The 21,342-nt window shown below is 37.4% G+C and overlaps 1 protein-coding gene across 1 annotated transcript in view; it reads left to right on the top strand.

Annotated features, from left to right (window-relative positions):
* The window catches only part of LOC148938485 (tyrosine-protein phosphatase non-receptor type 4-like), a gene marked incomplete at its 3' end in the record, with an annotated part of 101,756 nt that extends 84,630 nt beyond the window's left edge, over window positions 1-17,126 (top strand). The window contains exons 9-10 of the mRNA XM_089107759.1: window positions 12,032-12,282; window positions 16,902-17,126. Coding sequence (XP_088963885.1) covers window positions 12,032-12,282; window positions 16,902-17,126 — 476 coding nt within the window. The remainder of the gene's footprint in view (window positions 1-12,031; window positions 12,283-16,901) is intronic.
* Between the last annotated feature and the right edge of the window lie 4,216 nt (window positions 17,127-21,342).

Here is a 21,342-nt window from a genome sequence, read left to right as displayed (position 1 = left end):
TTGAATCCATAAATTCTCGAGAAAAAATTCTAAATCCCTATCCACTAGAGAAATTACAACCCTTCTTCGCCGAAACAGGGTGGCACGAATGAAAATTTAAATATCTATAGCTGTGCTTAGGCTTTCTGTAAATTGAGAAGAGCAAATGGAAATCTCGTTTGATTAATAAAATATCATGGAAGGGTAACTTATTATCTTCTTCAAACTCAACTGTAAATTTTATGTTTTTGTCAAAACTATTTAAATGTTTACGGAAAATGTCTAATGATTCAAAATCAAGTTTCCAAACACAAACTACGTCATCCATGAGTCTGCTCCAGAAACAAGGGGAAAGCCTAAAACTGCGCATAGTGGACGTTTCAATAAAATATATGTAAAGGTTTGGCAACAGATGACTAAGTGTCACTTCTATAGGCATACCAAACACCTGCCTCTAAAAATCTCCTCGGAAACCAAAATATAAAGAATGTTCATTTACCAGAGTAACTAATTTCATAATAATCTTAACATCCAAACTTGCCAAGGTTACATTTTGTACCACATCAAAATGTTTATGTGATTTATTCCTTAATATATCTTCGCACCTTTTTACTTTACAATTAGGATACATTGAAACAACAAAACTACAGAAAATTGAATTCCCCTCCAAAGTAAATCTTTTTAATTTATTTGTGAGATCAGTGGATTTTTCTTAAGTATGGTTTTGTGTTTCTAAATGAGGACGAAGTGCCACAGATAACCACTTTTCTAATTTGGAAACAGGTGATGGAAAAGTTTATACAATGGGACGGAGGGGGGGGGGATCTGGTTTTATGAATTTTTAGGTAAACCATAGATTCTGGGTGCGAAAAAGCCTCTTGGGCAAAATTGTTGTAAAATTTTGGAGTTAGGTGTAAATTATTTTACACCTAACTCCAGTGCCTCCAATTTCTTTCTTGTTGACTTTACATATTGGTCCGTAGGAGCAAAATCGAGTTTTTTTTTATAAATGGAGGCATCAGAAATCATAGCTTTCATTTGCCGTTCGTAATCACAACTGTCCATAAGTACAATAGTGTTGCCTTTATTCCCTAGTGATAATAAGGTCTTTATCCTTTTTTAATTGAGAAAGTATCTTAATGTCATTTTTTGTGTTGTCGTTTTGAATTTTGCTCTTATTAAAAGTGTTGAGTTTCTTTACAATATCGGCTCTAAGTTCCTGAGGAGCCTCAACCATATCAATAGAAGCCGTAATAACTGCTTCTACCTTAGAAATTATTTTGAATAGGAAGTCGATGTTGGAAAAGAGAACTTCTAACCTTTGGACAAAATTGCCTCCTGTTGACTACTAAGAGGTTTAGAAGAGAAATTCTTAATTGGAGGACCTAGACAAAAACGAGAATAATGATAGAGGTTTTACTCAATGGGCGAGGGAGGCTGAAAAATGAACCAGCTGTAACGGGGGTATTAAGATTTTACAAAACCCCCTAGGGATGAGATTAAATACAAGACCAAGAAGAATTGTGTCAATAATAGCAAACAACAGGATTATTTCGCAATAGAATAATTAACTTCATTTCCATTTTATATATTTTATCCAGTTGCGTTGGTGTTCTCATTGAAGTAACTTTATTAGTGACAGTGATCTATGTGGATCTGTTGCGATAATTGTAGTTTATTAATATTGGTGGTGGTTTTTATGGGTTTTTAGTTTATTTTTAGTTTATTTTCTTTTTGTCTTTTCGTTACTGGCCGTAGTCTTGTTTTGTCTGTTTTCTGCATTGAGTTTTCTTTCTTTGTTTCTTTGTCATGGCTTGCCAGTTCGGCTTAAGATCTTTCATTCGTTAAATAATGAATAAAAAATAAATGATTAATTTATTAATAAACTGAAAATAATTTTGTCAATAAATGAAAATTTTGTTAAAATTTGGCCTGAAAATGTTGCGGGAGACAGGGGGGAGGGGGCTAAACCTTTCACAGAGAACATAACCCTTAAGTTGTGAGTATGAGCAAACTTCCTGTAACCTTGGAAGACCTTTTTGGGTTTTCCCAAAGCACATAAACTAGATTTTGACTTACGGCTCCAACCAACGGAGTTGCTCATTTGAATTTAATATTGAGTCATTGATAGATTTGGCCTCCTCACTCTTACCTTTTTACTGGTGTGAGATATTCCACAATATTAATTTTAAGCTGGACGATATAGTAACGAAAGGAGAATCCAACAGGATCCCTACATTATCTAAATTACTCCTAATAGTAAAATGTTACTTTGAAAACAAATTTAAGGGAATTTATCAAAATATCATGAAACCTCTAAAAAATAGTGTTGAATCGAAACAATGAGTACACCATTGGAATCGCCTTGGTCAAAAACCCTATACAGGGTTTTTGTTTACAAAAACCCAAAAACCTACAGTCTCCTTGCTTGAACAACACTTTTTTGCACGAGTAGTACTGATATGTCCTCTTTTCGTTTTTTCCCCATTACTGCTAGTTGGGCACTGGGACACCATAGAGAGCAGTTTAATGGCTCATTTTGAAGGACATTACTATATTAGTGCCTTTTGCAAATACTAAAACATAATATTCAAAATTAAATCAATGTTGTATATTGATTCTCTAGATATACCTCGGATATCTTAGGAAATCATATATTTTCATGACCCTTAAGCAACTACTGCAACAGACATACCAGTGTACAAATTAGATTTAGGATTACACTGCAAAAATCGTTTGATTTTTTGGTAATTGATGATTTGAAAATGTCCGAAAAGCCGAACTTTCCAATTGTGAGTATAACTTATAACTGTAAAATAAAATTATATGTATCACATATAATATATACACATAATTATGTTATATCTACTACATATGATTACATATTATATGCGCAATTGTGTACATATATATAATTGTGTGTGAAGTGTAGTTATAGTTATAAATTTGATCACGGTAAAAATGTCTTGTCCTGGAAATCGCGTCTTGTGACTTGATGCTTTGCGTTAGATAAATTAGGTTGACACTTGACACGATATTTCATAATAATGCATGCGATATTAACCTAAAATTCACCAACTGTTGCAATCCATTTTGAAAATTGTGCAATAAATAAGTCTCCCTTTTAATTACTGTCCGAAATAACTCACATTAAATAGTCAGATGTGAGGAGATCTGACTATTTGAATGATATAAAAAGTTTGTGTTTTTGTATAAGTTTGTGTGCTCTGTGTGTTTAATTTGTATTTAAAGAATTTTTCTTCTTGGGGAGAAAGGCCCCTTTAATCCCTTTCAGGCAAAAGTTTTTGTTTCCCCTGAAGAAAACAAAAGAAAAGATATTGGTTTATTGATTGATTTAAAACTAAATCTAAAATTAAGAGGTATTTGATCATTCCTGGAGAATGCGAATCAGTGATTACTGGCAATGTTGTGGTGCAGGCATGTAGCCTAAGGAGGAAAGCCTTTCCCCATTAGCTGTGGAAAGTTCTTTCCCCAGAAAAGGCATATTATAGCCATGAGTTTTCTAAAATCTTGTAACTCTTATGATTCATTATTGTAGTTTCTGTATTCTCTGTATAATACTTGCAAAAAACACTTAGATATAGCAATTTTCTTTCAAATGAGCCCTTCTTTCAAATTTTCTTTCTCTATGATGTTTCAGCGCCCCATTTGCGGCAACAGAAAACTAAACGACAGAGTAGCAGGAAAATCATAGGCAGCGCGATAGCGCTGCCTAAGTAAAGAACGATGTGGGCACATTGTATTATTATTTATTTATTTTTCCTCCATACCCGGGCACTTCGCATCTAAGGAGTTGTCGTAGAAACTTCGAAAAGGGCCCATTCAGTTGGAAATTGGAGTGGCTTGTGCCCTTTTTAATAGTTGAAAGTGATTGTAAGGCAACTAACACACCTTCCACGCCCACCATTTCCCGAAATACATCCGATCAAAATTTTGAGATAGCTATTTTGTTCAGGGTAGTTGATTTCCAGATAGAAAATATGTTTTTGAGGAGGACACTCTCCCACGACCCTCGGGGCAAGGGTTTTAAGTTATGCCCTGAGGGCATATAAGAACGATGTTCGCACAATGTATCATTTATTATTTTTTTTTCTTTAGAGCAGGGCACTTTGTATCAAAGAAGTTGTCGTAGAAACTTCGAAAAGGGCCCATTCAATTGGAAATTGGAGTGGATTGTGCCCTTTTTAATAGTTGAAAGTGATTGTAAGGCACTAACACACCTTCCATGCCCACCTTTTCCCAGAATGCATCCAATCAAAATTTTGAGATAGCTATTTTGTTCAGCGTAGTAGATTTTCAGATAGAAAATATATTTTTGAGGAGGACACTCCCCCACAACCCTCGGGGCAAGGGTTTTGAGTTATGCCCTGAGGGCATGTAAGAATGATGTTGGCACAATGTATCATTTATTATTTTTTTTCCTTTAGAGCAGGGCACTTCGTATCGAAGAAGTTGTCGTAGAAACTTCGAAAAGGAATCATTCAATTGGGAATTGGAGTGGCTTGTGCCCTTTTTAATAGTCGAAAGTGTTTTTAAGGCAACTAACACCCCTTCCACGCCCACCATTTCCCGAAACACATCCAATCAAAATTTTGTGATAGCCATTTTGTTCAGCGTAGTTGATTTCCAGATAGAAATTATGTTTTTGAGGAGGACACTTCCCCACAGCCTTCAGGGCAAGGGTTTTAAGTAATATCCTGGGGGCATATAAGGTTTTTATAGAAGGTGTTGTCGTAGAAACTTCAAAAAAGGCTCATTCGATTGGAAATTCAAAGGGCTAGTGCCCTTTTTAATAGTCGAAAGTGATTGGAGAGCAACTAACCCCCTTCTCACGCCCACCTTTCCCCCAAACACATCCAATACAAATTTTGAGACAGCCATTTTATTCAAAGTAGTTTTAAATTCTATAAATTAGGTTTTTGAGGATGACAACCCCCTCACAGCCAAACGCATTGTCATAGAAACTTCAAAAAGGGCTCATTCGATTAGAAATTGAAATGGCTAGTGCCCATTTTAATAGTTGAAAGTAATTAGAAGGGAATCAACACCACTTTCACGTCCACCATGCCCCCAAACACATCGAATCAAAATTTTGAGATAGCCATTTTTTTCCACGCAGTTTCAAATTCAGGAAATTATACCTTTGAGCACTCGCCCCACAGTCTTCAGGGCAAGGGTTATAAGTTATGCCCTGGTGGAATATAAGGTCTAAGAAGGTTTAGTGCCCTTTATAATAATTGAAAGTGACTTAAGGGGAACTAACACTCCTCTCACGCCCACCTTTTCCCCAAACACGTCCAATCAAAATTTTTAGATAGCTATTTTGTGCAACGGTGTTGATTTCTAGATAGAAATTATTTTTTTAAGGAGGATACTCCCCAACAGCCCTCAGGGCAAGGGTTGTAAGTTATGCCCTGGGGGCATATAAGGTTTTTTATAGAACGCGTTTTCGTAGAAACTTCAAAAATGGCTCATTCGATTGGAAATTGAAATAGCTAGTGCCCTTTTAATAGTCGAAAGTGAGTGGCGAGTAATTGACCCCCCTTTCACGCCCACCATTTCCCCAAACACATTCAATCGAAGTTTAGAGATATCCATTTTGTTCATAGTAGTTGAAAGTTTTAAAAATTATGTATTTAAGGATGACAAACCCCCAGAGTCCCCAGGGCAAAGGTTGTAAGTTAAGATTAAATCAAAATGCGCTGCCTTAATGCTAATTCTCAATAAGGCATCTCAGCAGTATCCCAAGAACGACTGAGGGTATTATATTCAAACTTTCGGGGCTACTTCTGCTCTTAAAATTTAACCAAATCAAAATAGCGTAAGTGTATGCAAGCTATCAAAGAAAGTAAACAGGTTTTTTTTGCGAACGGTATCAAGTTTACTATTTCAGGTCAACTAGAGGAGGTATGAAACTAAATTAAACACTACTATTTGTGTCCAGATTTTAAAAGGGTGCATGTTGTTAAAAATTGCTGAAATTTTTTCTCCAGCATACAAAAGCAGGCCAAACTATAAAGTCTTAAAAAAGAAAAGATTTAAACTATTATTTTCTTTTTCCCTGAAAAGACTTTGTCAATATAAAACTAACAGAAATTAATTGAAAAAAAAACTTTTTCACACAAAATAAGTTTTTCTAAGAAAAGTAAAGAACTCCATTAAACAAAAAATGAACCAAAATAAAATAAAATAATCTACCGAGAGTGAAACTACCACAAATCAGCATCAATAAATAAATGAAACCCAAAACGAACAGAAATTAAACTCAGTAGGGCTCAAAAACCCTATGGCTTCCCAAGGCCAGAACAAAATTTGCACTTTACTGAAAAAATACTAATGAATGTGCATTGTCAGTTTAATATACATATACTGACATTTAGTAATCAAAATGTTAATATTATTTGATTTATTAAAGTTATAAAAGTAAAAACATTTATTAAGTAAAGTCCAAATTTTGTTTTGGCGGAGTCAATCCCTCTCAATATTCTCATGAAGAACCCTCTCAAGAAAATGAAAAACATGTGTGCTTAAAAATGATTTTTTTTTGTGTGTGTTGACTCCCCTTTCAGCCCTTTTCATGAGGAAAGGTTTCCTGGTACTTCACATAAGGGTTTGTACTCGTGTTTGTAAACGATTTTGTACCTCGATCATTTTATTGTTTTTATTTTATTGTCTATTATTCTATTAATTTTTTTTATTGTTTATATTATTTATTATTTTTTAATGTATTTATTATTATTTGATATTTATTATTATGTTGTTTAATTATTTTATTTATTTTTAGAAAACAGAGATCTTGAAATCCATTAGGTTTATCGTGTTAGAAAAAACCACTGTATGGGTTGTAAGCTCCTATGTACAAAACTATGAAATTTTCCACATTTTTTTCCCGAAAAAAGGTCACGGATGTGGGTTTATTTGTTGTTGCTTTAGATTTTTGTTTTATTTTTCTTCAGTGGTAATCGTATCGAACCAATGGCTCTATAAAGTGTCATTCAGATGAAAATTAAAAGTTCTAGTACCCTGTTTAACTGACCAAAAAGATCCTGCCTCGAGAATGTAGCATTATCCACCATTTTGTGGCACCAAACTACAATTTTGCCCCAGAGAGGACCAAGTTGCTATAGGAACAATTCTGAGATAGAAAATCGATTTAAAAGAATTAAAAAAAAACTACATACTGAGCTTCCCAGTTGCAGACGACTTAATACTGCACGGTAGCGCACTTGTTCCTGAAAAATCTTTTAGTTCGCGCAAGATGAGTGGTTATTATGATCCTAATGCTTGATTTAACTAAGTTGATTTGCTAGATTTTTCATGACATTATGTTTAGTGATTGTAATTGTATCAGATTCGCGAAGTTGGGGTAGCGTAGATAATTTCGGAGACCACACTGCCTTTCCATGACAATAGATAAAAGTTCGAATAGGGATAAAATCCTTTTAATAGGCAGTGTTTCACAAAGAGTGATAGAAATTCACAAAAATAATGAAATATTTCGGTCACATATGCAGTGACCGTCATCAGTAGTTTTTACTACTGATGACGGTTACTGCATATGTGACCGAAATATTTAGTGTTTTTGTGAAGTTGTATCACTGTTGGTGAAACAATCTCTATTAAAAGGATTTTATCCCTATTGGAATTTTTAGTTATTGTAGGGGTAGCGGTGCTATTATTTTTAGTGTGAAATCAGAAAGAAAGGAAGTTGGCTGCGAGAAATTTCCCCTAAAACCTTGGTCTGCCCCCTCCTCAACACTTTGATCTTTACACTAAAGTTTGAATTTGTCCCAAATTTTTTAATAACGACTGCTGAAACACAATTGGAATACAGTTGAATTGGAATAAGAAGTTTTTTTAAAGCACTGAAAAACTTTAGCGCAAGGAGCACAGTATAGATATCCTAGTTTAAACTAGGATTACCGGGGGAGACATTGAGGACTTGCTTTCGGATCCGAGCGAATTTCCTGCCACTAAAAAATAGAAAAGAGTATTTGAAAGAAAAAGGGTGGCCCCAGATGCAGATGCGGATTACTCTTGCCCCAGATGTAACCTAGGTATTGAGGATGTGGCCCATATTCTCACCGAGCGCCAGAAACTTTCTATATATAAGGGAAAAGTATTTTGAGGGTGGTAACTTGGAGATCCCGGGGATCCTGAAAACGACTGTAAAAAGGACAATCAGGCAGTTGTGTAAATATGTAAATGAATTGTTGACATCAATGAGTGAAACTTGATATTTATGTTATTTTTCTTGTGGAGTGTAATTAAGAATACTGTTCTGTATGGCCTGTTTTTTGATAATAATAAATTATTATTATTAATATAGATATCCAGACTGTAGGATCGTCTCCTATCTCAACCATTAGACGAAGCTTGATGGAGCTCGTGAGAGACATACAATGATTACAGAAGCGCATCCAGGATTTTTTTTTTTGGGGGGGGGGGGAGGGGTTCACTAATTTTTTTTTTAGGGGGGGGGGGTTACACAAAAAACCTCAAAATTGCATACAAAATTTGCTTATGTCTATTTTTGTTACGTTTTTACGAGTCAAACAAACATTTCGGGGGGGGGGGGGGTTCAAACCGGGTAACCCCCCTGGATACGGTCTTGAATGATTAGCTTAAACAAAGGAAATGGGAGTTTTTATATACGAGGAGACTCTTGGTCATAGGAATTTTTGTGTATGATCGTGCTGTGTAGATATCTGTACTGTGGTAGTGAATAAGGGGTTGAGGAGGGAGAAGCTCCCCTCATATGCGGAATAATTCCTCTTCGTTTTAACTGTTAATGCGGCTCCTTACCTTCAGTTGACGAACTTTCTTTTTTTGTGAAGACACAGCCCAACAGATTTGTCACTTGTACTGTAGTTTCCAAAGGTCTTCTTGAGGGTTATTGAGATCTGTAAGCCTTTAATTTTATTTAGTGTTTATTAGTTAAATTTACTTTTAATATAGATTTAATATTGATTTATCTTATATTTCATTACGGTAATTGTAATTTAATTGTTTTCCATTTAGTTTTTGTTTGTTTAATTTAATTAAATTTTATATTTTAGTTTAAGATAGGGATATTAAATCAAACTAACATTAAGAAATTATCTTGTTTTTCTTCCCGAAATTGAGAACCACAAAGGAGTTAAATGTAGTAAACGTGAATATTTTTCAATTGACCCTTGTAGTAAGGTTTTGCTTTTAATACAACTTTAAATGATTTGGCTTTGGCCCCCAAGACTCTTCCCCCCACCAGTTTTTCGTGGATTGACGCCACTCTGTGTTTTTGGGGTGCATCTGGTTGAGCTATTGAAGAATTACAATGAAAAGAAGCAAATTTTCAAAGATGCATTCGTGCATTGCTAGAAGTATATGTGCCAGAGACTCATTTGGTAATATCTCTTATTAATAAACGAAATCCTTTTTAGTCAATTGTTAATGATAGGTAAAACCTAACAAAGTCTGTTGTGTAGGGTATATTTCTATTGAACAGTATTTTCACCCACAGAAGAAATGATTGATGTCCCTTGTTTCTAAGTTCCTGCCAAGTATACTTCTGCTAAAACAGTGTCTGTTAAAAAAGCTTAACAAAAACTTGCTTAAAATTCTGAAGTTTAAAACAGTAAAATTTAAGAAATTTCTCTCCAAAAATCGTTTTGTCCTTTTTCTTTTTGTTCGGGAGAAGAGGGGGAGGGGGTGAAAAAGCAAATAGTTTTTATACCCTAATTTTCAGTTCTTCCGGAGCCGTCCCTCAGGCCAATCTCAGGGGTATAAATCCTAACCTCCCGATTCATTATCAGTATTTATTGCCTCAATTTATCTCCCCCCTGAAATCTGTCCGAAAGATTCCAGAAACAGCATCCGAAATTTTGCGAAACACCCGTCGTCCGGAATAAAGTCACTGGTTCTCTGTCCCCTTCCAATTTTCCCCGGGCAAGAGTAGAACATGTAACTACCTAATATTTTGGAATGAAATTAAGACAAGGGATAGGAGAGACGGTACCAAAACATTGTTGGTTTTTGAAGGGTCAGATAATCTTCATTCCACTCCTCCTACAAAAATCCCATTACCCCTCCATATTATCGGCTCTTATCTATGCATTGAACCTTATCTGCGAGGAGTCAAGCAGTCTGAGGGCAGGAGTTGTCTCTGAATCTTATATTTGGCTAATAGTAGCTTAAAATATTAGCTTCTTAACTATAAGTTGAAAGCTAGTTTTAAAATACACAATAATGTGTCAAAGGATATGCAAAGGCCAATGCTAAAAATAATCAAATAAACCGCTCGTTGGTAACGCAAATGACTATTATGTTCCAAATTTGGAACCTGTTAGCCATTAGGAGTTCTTGTACATGTATTTGTATATGGAGCTTGAGTTGTAATCATGAATTACTTGATAAGGAAGTTGAAGGTGATAAATTAAATAACGTAATTAGCTAACTTAGGGGCTAAGTACATCTGAAAAAAAATTAGTTGAGCGATTCGTTGCCACATTGATTTGCGTTATTTTTGATGACAAGGAGCTGTATTTGAGGGGAACCTATTGTGTTGGGTGGCGTTCAGACGCTGGACTCAAGTTTCGTATCAAATCGACAAGTTTGACATGGTTGAACTACCAATCAGAATTCAAGATTTAAATAGTTTTAAACTCTGTCCAAGACGTAGTTCGGTATCCCGCCGCTGTATTAGAAAAAATTGCTTATAAAAAAATTCTATTAAAAAATTTAAATACTTTAATATGTCCAGAGACCATACTGGCTTTACATGACGTTCGACAAAAAATAATAAAAAATAAAGAGACCAAGAAAAGCAGTTTTTCAGCCAGTGAGAAAGAAACAAAAAGATTAAGCAGATATTTCAGCAAGACTTCTGTTAAGCCATCCTCAGCACTCAAAAAAGGTCATAAAAAAGACTAACCTTTTTAAGTAACCCCACCGAATCAGAGAACTGACTTAATTATTTAACATTATCCCGGTTATTCATTTTCTTTGATCTTTCTTTTCTTCCTTGTTTTATGTAGAACGTAAATGATTCAGAGAGTTGCAGACAAGGAGAAATTATGCTAAAAGAAGGTGAACACGAAGAAAAAATTTGCTAAAAAAGAAAATAAAAAGAGCAGAAGCACCTATTAAGTAGGTGACTTGAAACGAGAAAAGTTTGGCCATTTGGCTCACAAATAGCTTCAAGCTATGTCTATGTAAAAAAAAACTTGGTTTTGTCAAGGGCAATATGTGTATATGTCGTCTATTCGAATCTGTTGGGTCAGAATTAAAAACTAGCTGGAGAGTCAAAGGGACTTTAACCTTGTTTAAATTTCCAAAAGTAAAAAATACCTTTCATCTTTTCATGAAAAGGAAGATGGGGAATGTGTTAGCAATCTAGAAGATGTATCGTTGTCATATTTCAGTCGGAGACCTTGGGTATCTAATTGGGCAATTTCCCCGGGAGATTGGTGAGTGGATCCTCAGACATTATTAGAGAAGGACCCTGGACTTTTCTGAATTCTGAATTCTTCTTGACAGTATATATTTGTTATGAATCCTTTTTCTAGCTGAATAATTTTAGTTGAGCTAGTTTGGCAAAATATAATTTTCTACATACTGTAGGAATTTTATTGTTTTCTCTTTGACAAAGTTAGGAATGTCGCACCCATTTTGTCTTAATTTAGTAACTTGTATATGTAAAAAAAAAACTGGAGGAATAGAAAGGAGATCAAGTAAAAAAGGAGAAAAGAATTGAGAAAATGAAAGAAATCTAAGGAACTTTGAGTTTGTTATTTATAGGATTTAAGCTTTATCTCAGTTGTATATGTGAATATCCTCTAGATACGTGCTTGATTCATCATCTTTATTTACTTTTCCTTTTTCTTCACATATAAAGTTCATACTAGTTTAGTTTATTTATGTTAATTTTTTGGAGGGGTTCATCTATCTAATTGTTGATGATTGCAAATGACTCTAATTGAAATTATTCGAAGTATCGACTATTATTGGTTCCAATGCCATATTCTCTATTTTATTGATTTCTTTTTTTCAGAGTGAGGAATATGACACCCTTCTTGCCTTTAACTTAGTAACTTATAGATCTGCGAAGAATCTCTGGAGGTCCTGCGTTGAGCATCATGCCTTTTTTCGACTGTCGACTCCTGTTTTGAATATTCCTAAAAAGTTCCTCGGATTTGGTAGCTCACTTGGTTTTGGGCTCGGATCTAGATTTCGTTTTACCGGTGGGACCGAATATGAAACTATTCAGAGAGGTTTAAAAAGGAGCGAACAAAGAGATTTTAGGTAGGGTCCTGACCTGCTTGAAAAATGACAGGTTTATTTAACTTGTTTAAAAATACATTTTTATATAATATCAATAAAATTCAAAAATAAGCAGCGGCTTCCTAAGTGAGTTGGTGCAGCTAACCCATAAACATGTCTTCTTTTTTTATTACAGGCTTCACTGCTTCGTCACATGTGATGATAGTCCTGGTAACTATCTTGCTTTTTACTTTTGAGATATTTATTATAACCTTCTCTTGAACGGTTCAAGAGTAGGATTTTTCGGGACTACCTCTACTGGGAGGCCATTCGATGTGGCGACTGATTGCTGGATAAAACGCTTCTTAAGTATTCCTGGTGGGTTGTACCCTTCACAAGGTAGTCCTGCTGAGCCGTACTCTGACAAGTTGAACGCAAATGCTTAATTCTGTTTGAAACCAGGTTCGATATCTCTTCAGATGGCCTATATTTGTAGAACATCGACATTGACGTTGCGTCAAAACGATCCTGGATTGACTGCAAGTGTTTGCCATCAGGGTTGATAGATGCTGATGCGCCAACTGCTCGGTTTTGGACACGTTGAGGAGGAACGATGTGGCTAATTGGAGAATATCTGAGAGAAAACATGCATATTCCATGACTGGTCTGATATATGACATGAATAGTGAATGGACTCGTCAGGGAGGAGGCTTTTCCATCTTAGAGTGACTCCTAACTTCCGGTAGCTGGAGGACTTCACTTTGCTGAGGTGTTGATCTCACGCGAGATACGACGAGAAATCAACCCCAAGAAGGTGTAGAGTTTCTATTCTTGTTATTGCCCCTCCTTTGTAAATGAAACAGAGCGATCCTTCGCATTCCGTGCCTTCGTTTTAAACGCGTTCATCAGGAAGACAAGGAAAAATCCATAGTTCATTTTGGTCTTTTGCAAGTATATGCAGATAATTATTAAAATTTGCTGGAAGAATTTGTTAAAATCCATTTATTTCCGAAAAGCTACTTAGGTTTGGTAGCTCACTTTGGTTTATGCTTGGATTTCGTTTTCGTTTAATTGTCCAAACAAAATATGAAACTGTTCAGGGGTAAAAAAAGAAACCAGAGTTTTCAGATAAAATTCTGTATAATTATTTCACCTTTTTCCCTTTATTTTTTTTAACTATTTTGTTTTTCATACAGTCTTTCTTGTTGGCCTGATTTTATACATAATCGAGCTAAGCTGCTTTGTTGGCTGTCGTATACGGTAGTACACTTGTACAGGCACCCTGGATTGGCTTGTCACAGCCACACTATGCTGGAAAATCCTTTCCCAAATTGAATACTTTTCGAGGTCATTAGAAAATCAATTAAGTAATATATAATAAATGTTCTAAGTCGTGTTTTCACTGCAGCATAATGAAGTAAAATTAATGAAACTTTTCTTGAATCGCGATTCGCTATTATAATTTTTGTGTTTTGGTGTAAATTTAATACAGTGGAAATTGCTTGTGAATGGTTTTAGTGAATCACTTAAACCTACGATCCTACAGTTACTATTAATAATTTAAATGAGTTTACATAGCCTAATCAAAGGTAATACCTACTCGTAGGTAATGAAACTTAAAGGGTTGTATAAGCGAACAACTTACGAAATTAAGCCACAATGATAGATGGAAATTCGTGGCAAATGGTGTCTTTTCAAACTTGGCCAAGAGAAATTAGATCAACTGATATCCAAACCATTATTTATACAAGGGAAAGATTTTCAAAATAGCGCACTAACATATTATCCTTATCCTACTACTGACAATTTTGAAGTGGTTAATATATAATTGAGCATACTGCCTCTTCCTATCCTAATTCCTTAGCGGCTTTTTATTGTTGCCGCCTCGCGTTATATGCCAAGACTTCGTACATTTAGTGAAATGAGCATTATCTGAAGACTCGTCTTAAAAAAAGAAACTTCGAACTTCAGCTTCATGTTAAAAAAAATATATTGTAGCTGTCTGTCCTTCCTCCCATTTCGGTTGAACTATGGCATGCACTTTCCGCAGATAATTGTTATACGTTCGGCCCAGACTGTCTTCGGTCTTCCTCTGCAACAAGAGGCTTAGGATTTCCACAAGGAAGTCAGTTCCCACCTCCCTCATTAGAGCATAATCTTCCTTAGCTTAAAGCCCTCCCTTCAGCCTAAGCTTTTAAAATCTTTGATGACAATAGCTTAATGAAGAGTTTGTTTCTAGCCCTATATTTTTTTGGTAAGTTTGTTAAATTTGGTTTATTTAGATAGAGTAGTCAATCTGGACTTGTCCCAGTTAAAGATAGGAACGAGGCAACAATTAATGATAAGGAAATATTTAAAGAGAGATGGGTGGAACATTTTGAGAATGTGTTAAACCTGGATAGAGCTGCAAAAAGATATAGAGGAGAATGAAAAAGTTTGCGACACCTTGGATGTAAAGGAAGATATATTTTGGGGGGTAAGAATTAGCAACAGCACTAAAAGGATTAAAAATAATAAGGCCACAGGTGTTGATAGTGTGGGAAATGAGTTTCTTAAATATGGTGGCTATCGGGTTAGAAATAACATTCTGGGGATTATCATTAGGTTTTCTTGAATAAGGTCAAGTACCTAGCCAATTTAGGATAGTCCCAATTGAACCCCTATATAAGAAAGGTGGTAAGAGTGAATGTGGTAACTATAGAGGCATTAGCCTGGTTGTTGTAGGTAGCAAATTACTTAGTATGATGATACTTTTTTGACTTAGAAATGGTGCAGACAAAGTTTTAAGAGAATAATAGTGCAATTTTAGGAAAAGTATAGGATGTGTTGACCAAATTCTCACTCATAGATAAATAATTGAGAAGTCTCTGAGTCATCAAACACCTTTAGTCCTCAGTTTGATAGAATATGAGCAGGCGTTTGATTCGGCTGATTGAAGAGCTTTAGCGAAGGTCTTATACTTGTATGGTATACCGGACAAATACACTATAGTGATTAGTGCTATGCACGAGAATAACACTGCTGCGGTTAAGGTGACAAATGAGGTTAGTTGCTTGTTTAATCAGGAGTTGTATTTAATCAGGAGTTAAGAGAGTCGTGTTGTATCACCATTTACTTGGATTATTTTTATGGACTTTGTCTTAAGGAGAACAGCAAAGACAATGGGAGAACACGGAACAAAAAGGGGAAATAAAACTTTCCTGGACTTAGATTATGTTGATGATTTAAGCATTCTAGATGAAAGTGTTAGCAAAATGAATGAGCTTTTTCGAGGTTTTGCGAGATCAGGGTGCAAGAATCGGTTTGAAAGTTAATGTTAAGAAGACTATGTCGCTAAGGCTAGGAACAAGTTAAGATGAAAAGGTGACCTTGGGTAACGAAAACATCGATCAAGTGGATAGCTTCACTTACCTAGGTAGTATTATTAGTAAGGACGGCGGGTACAGTGAAGATGTTAAAAGTATAATAGCTAAGGCCCAGGGTGTTTTTCACAGTTGCAAAAAATTTGAAAGAATGGGAAGATCGGTCTACAAACCAAGATTAAAATATTGGAAGCTACAGTAATGACAGTGGCCAAGTATGGTTCTGAAGCATGGGCGCTCCGAAAAATGGAGGAAGATTTACTAGATGTTTTCCAGTTATATCACCTACTGATTGTTGTGGGTACCTGACTGACTGAACGTATTTCAAACAGTAGGTTGTACGAAAGGTGTGGTTCAATCCCGGTTTAAAGAGCCAGAATGAGAGAAAGGTTGAGATCGCTGGGTACGTTCGGCGGATCAAAGATGAAATTACTAAATATTGTCCTTTTCGGCCAACCGTCTAGGGCCAAACGAAAAGTAGGTTGTCCTCGGCCGGGGTGGGAGGATGTCGTAAGGAATGATTTAATGGAAATGTGAACTACCTGGGAGGGTTTATATAGGATGGTTTTGGATAGATTCAGATGGGAGAAGAATGCGTACCTGTGCCGTCGGCCTCAGGGTGTTTGGTGCTGTGGTGAGTTGTTAGTATGAGTAGTAGTAGTAAATATACGTATTTATGCATCCAACATTTTTAGATTTGGTTGAGATCTACCCGGTCTTGTCTTATAAATAATTTTAAACTGAAAATTCATAAGGCGTATCGGACGATTCTGTCTTGCAAGCGACCATATAACCCCGTATTCTGGCGCGAATTTACAACTCATTTGCCAAGCCCCATGTCTTAGTCGTGTTACCTTTCTGGCCCGTGTTTACTTTTGATGAGAAAAAACAAATTGTGTTGTGATTTATAAGTTTGCAAAATACCTACTAAGCCTCCCTCTCTGGCGAAGAAACTGACAGATATCATCAAATGGATTCGACTATCCATTAATTGTGATCTCGATCAGGAGGGAGAAGTTCCTAAAGTCTTTAGACACCGCACATAGCATTTACGAAGCAAAAGTCAGCAGTTCGTAAAAGTTGTCGTTTTTATCCACATAGTCTCGCCCTAGCTTTTTGCTATGAATTTGTTGTTCTTTCTTGATCTTTTTAGCTAGTGATGTATTAATTTGAGTTGTTGGTTCTTTAGTTGTATTTGCTGTATTCTTTCATTTTGTTTTACTGCATTCTTTAAAGTCTCTATACTGTTAAAGATGGGCAATAAAATTTAATCATTCAGATAGCTTTCCTGTCTTCTAGGAACGGGGCACAAACAAGACATTCTGTGCCCGGTGGCTCTCAAGGAAGCTTAGAACTAAGAAAAAAGTTCCCAATATTTTTTAGTCCATCATTGAAAACCTCATTTAAAGCATCTGAAGGGAGTTCGTTCATATCGCACGAAGCATTTGGGAATGGTAGCCGAGTACAGTCAAGTGACACGCGAGAACCAAAACAAGCCTGGGCGGAGAGGTCACCTTCAGACGAGTAAGTCCTTTTACTAATTTAGGGTTGACAGAGACAAACTACCTTGACCTATGCATGTATACCCTATGTCTTTTGCTTAATGTTTGTCGCCCTATTATTCTTGGTCTCAAAACAGGAATCTTAAAATTTTTTCCTCGGTCGCAATAGCGCAATAGCGCTGCCTAAGTAAAGAACGATGTTGGCACAATGTATTATTTTTTTTTCGTGGTCTTAGACCAGGGCACTTCGTGTAGAAGGAGTTGTCGTAGAAACTTCGAAAAGGGCTCATTCTATTGGAAATTGGAGTGGCTAGTGCCCTTTTTAATAGTCGAAAGTGATTGGAAGGCAACCAGCCCACCCCCCACGTCCATCATTCCCCCACACACATCCAATCAAAGTTTTGAGATAGCCATTTTGTTCAGCCTAGTTGATTTCCAGATAGAAAATATGTTATTGAGGAGGTCACTCCCCCACAACCCTCAGGGTAAGGGTTTTAAGTTATGCCCTAGGGGCATAAAAGAACGATGTTGGTACAATGTATTATTTATTTATTTTTTTCCTTTAGAGCAGGGCACTTCGTATCGAAGAAGTTGTCGTAGAAACTTCGAAAAGGGCTCATTCAATTGGAAATTGGGTTTGCTTGTGCCCTTTTTAATAGTCGAAAGTGATTGGAAGGCAACTAACACCCCTTTCACGCCCACCATTTCCCGAAACACATCCAATCAAAATTTTGAGATAGCCATTTTGTTCAGCGTAGTTGATTTCCACATAGAGATTATGTTTTTGAGGAGGTCACTCCCCCACAACCCTCAGGGCAAGGGTTTTAAGTTATGCCATGAGGGCATATAAAAACGATGTCGGCACAATGTATTATTTATTCTTTTTTCCGTTAGACAAGGGCCCTTCTTACCGAAGCACATGTTGTAGAAGCTTCAAAAAGCTCTCGTTCCAATTAAAACTAGACTGGGTTAGTCCCTTTTACATATCCAAAAGGGATTTGTAAAAAACTAACATCCCGTCCACCCCTACACTTTCTCGAAACAACTCCAATAAAAATTTTGAGGTAGCCCATTTTTTAAGCGTAGTTGATTTCCAGATAGAAAATATATTTTTGAGGAGGAACTCCCCCACAGTCATCAGGGCAAAGGTTGTAAGTTATGGACTGGGGGCATATAAGGTTTTTTATAGAAACTGTTGTCGTAGAAACTTCAGAAAAGGCTCATTCGATTGGAACTTCAAAGGGCTAGTGGCCTTTTGGATAGTCGAAAGTGATTGGAGGGCCACTAACCCCCCTCTCACGCCCACATTTTCCCCAAACACATCCAATCAAAATTTTAAGATAGTTATTTTGTTCAACGTAGTTGAAAATTCTGGAAATTAGGTCTTTGAGAATAACAACCCCCCCCCAAAGCCCTCAGGGTAAGGATTGTAAGTTATGCCCTGGGGGCAAATAAGGTTTTTATAGAACGCGTTCTCGTAGGAACTTTAAAAAGGGCTCATTCGATCGGAAATTGAAATGGCTAGTACCCTTTTTAATAGTCAAAAGTGATTGGAAGGCAACTAATATCCCTTCCACGCCCACCATTTCCCCAAACTCGTCCAATCAAAATTTTGAGATAGCCTTTTTGTTCCATGCAGTTTAAAGTTCAGGAAATTATACCTTTGAGCAGGACACTCCCTCCACAGTCTTCAGGGCAAGGATTATAAGTTATTCCCTGGGGGCATATAAGTTTTTACTGAAATGTTTGTCGTAGAAACTTGAAAAAGAGGCTCTTTCGATTGGAAATTCAAAGGGCTAGTGCCCTTTTTAATAGTCTCGAAAGTGATTTGAGGGCAACTAACCCCCCTCTCGCGCTTACCTTTTTTCCCAAACACATCCAATCAAAATTTTTAGATAGCCATTTTATTCAACGCATGGTGGGAGGCACTTGTGCCGAATCCTAAAACATTATGGGGTACCACCTCTATGTTGAAGCTGCGGTAATGAGGTGCGTGGCAGGTGGCACCGTTCCCCGTCTAATGATGCATGGCAATGGATTTATGGGCTTTGTTGGGCTAACCACCCAGCAAAGCTTCTTTTACCTAGTTATGATTGACAACAAAAAGCCTCAGACCAAACAGCCATTTCGACGACGACCTGTAGCACGTCCACCGACCATCCAAACGGACCTGTTTACGGTAGCCCGCTGCAATATACGAGGTCTCAGATCTAAGTTTGACCAGTTCCTACATTTAGTGAACTTGGTCAAGCCATCTATCATGTATATCACTGAGACCAATCTAAACCAAGAAATTCCGAGCAGTGAGGTTGCCATACAGGGATACACACTCCTCAGGCGGGACTGACGGCGCTAAATACGGAGGAGGTGTCGCTGTTTATATACAGAGCCATATACCTTATTCATGGATGAACATACCAGATTCAGCAGGCGAAGAAGCTCTGTGGGTCAGGGTGACCCTCCCAAATAAATCCGTGATTGTTGGTACCGTGTATAACCCTCCAGCTTACCAGATTACCAACTACCTTGAAACCTCCCTTGAATATATTCGGGGCAAGTACGCTAAGTTTGCCATTATCCTTCATGGATACTTCAACGTCCATCATAGCGTGTGACTTCGCAGCAAAAATACTGATAGGGAAGGGTCGGGTTTGTATGATCTATCTCTTTCTTACGGGCTGGAACAACTTGTCGATTTCGACACGTATCACGGCCCAAACGGATCATCTCGTCTTGACCTATTCCTTACAGATCACCCTGACTCCTTTAAGGTAGACGCTCATGCTTTCACCATTACCACGTTGCCGTCGTTGCACGTGGAAACCTACGTATTCCGCCTCCAGTAAAGCATGAACGAACAATCTGGCTATACAAAAGTGGGGATTGGGACGGTTTAAGATATACTCTTTTTTCTCTGCAGTGGAGTGCCTTTCCCCTGAAAGGCCCGAAGAAAGCCGCGGATAAGACACACCAGAGCATAGTTGACTGTCGAAAATCACATCCCTTCAAAGTGGATCCAGGTGTCCAGTAAGGACGAACCTTGGTTCAACGACCAGTGTAAGAAGACAATCCGAGCAAAGCAAAAGCATACAAGTGTTGGCTACTTTAGAAGAGCGGAGAGGACAGAATTGCATTCATAAATGCTCGCAAAAATGCAGTCCGAGTGATTCGGTAGTCCCGGGTTCAGTATAAGGAGGAATTTGCCACCCAGCTTCAATTTGCTTCAGCAAAGAGTTGGTGGAAAATTGTCAAGGAAGATTTATCGTCGTCCAAGGGGACCGCAATTCCTTCTCTCCAGAGTAACGGAACAGTGGTACAAGATCTACATGCAAAGGCTGAAGCTCTTGCTAAGGCTTTTGCCGAATTCTCGAATCTAGACGATGACGGTAGAGAAGTGCCAAAATTCTCTGACCGAACCCACACTGTCCTGGAACGCGTGAATTTTTCGGCTCCCAAGATCATTCGCATTCTGCAACATATGGATGTGACCAAAGCCACGGGTCCTGACAACATACCAAATGTTGTCCTCAAATCCTGCAGTGCCGAACTAGCTGGACCCTTGTCATTGCTTTTCAGGCTGTGCTTTTGCTCCAGAACCTTCTCACGAACATGGAAGTCCGCCCATGTTATACCTACTCTAAAGCCAGAAGGCGATCCAACGAGTGTGGGCTCCTACAGGCCTATTAGCCTTCTCTCCTGTGTTGGCAAAGTCTACGAGAACGTCTCCAATAAAACACTTCTTCAGTATCTGGAATCAAATGACCTTCTAGGCGATCGCCAATATGAATTCCGCCGGAAACGCTCAACATTAGACTGCCTAGTGGCCCAGTATCAGGAGTGGATAGAACTAGTGGCAATGGAATACGACATCAGGCTACTATCCTTCGACATTGCGAAAGCTTTTGACAGAGTATGGCACCGTGGCCTGCTAAAGAAGCTCTATGTATATGATGTTTGTGGATGCCTTTTAAAAGCGATTGAGAGCTTTCTTTCCGATCGTTCACTGCGGGTTATTCTTGACGGGTTTATTTCCCGCGAATATCCAGTGAAAGCAGGGGTACCCCAGGGCAATTTTTTGGGACCTACGCTCTTCCTTATCTACATAAACGACAGGGAAGATAACCTCGCAAACCCTCTGCATCACTTTGCCGACGATACCACGACACACTCAGGCGTCCCTAAACACGAAGACCCAACACAAGCCTCCCTTTCCCTACAGATGGATCTTTTGAAAATTG

Source organism: Artemia sp. Qi Xiang Cuo, unplaced genomic scaffold, assembly GCF_049724085.1.
Source record: "Artemia sp. Qi Xiang Cuo unplaced genomic scaffold, ASM4972408v1 HiC_scaffold_3222, whole genome shotgun sequence".
NCBI classification, from domain to species: domain Eukaryota; kingdom Metazoa; phylum Arthropoda; class Branchiopoda; order Anostraca; family Artemiidae; genus Artemia; species Artemia sp. Qi Xiang Cuo.
Note: the sequence above shows the minus strand (reverse complement) of the source record. Positions and strands in the feature narration are given on the sequence as shown.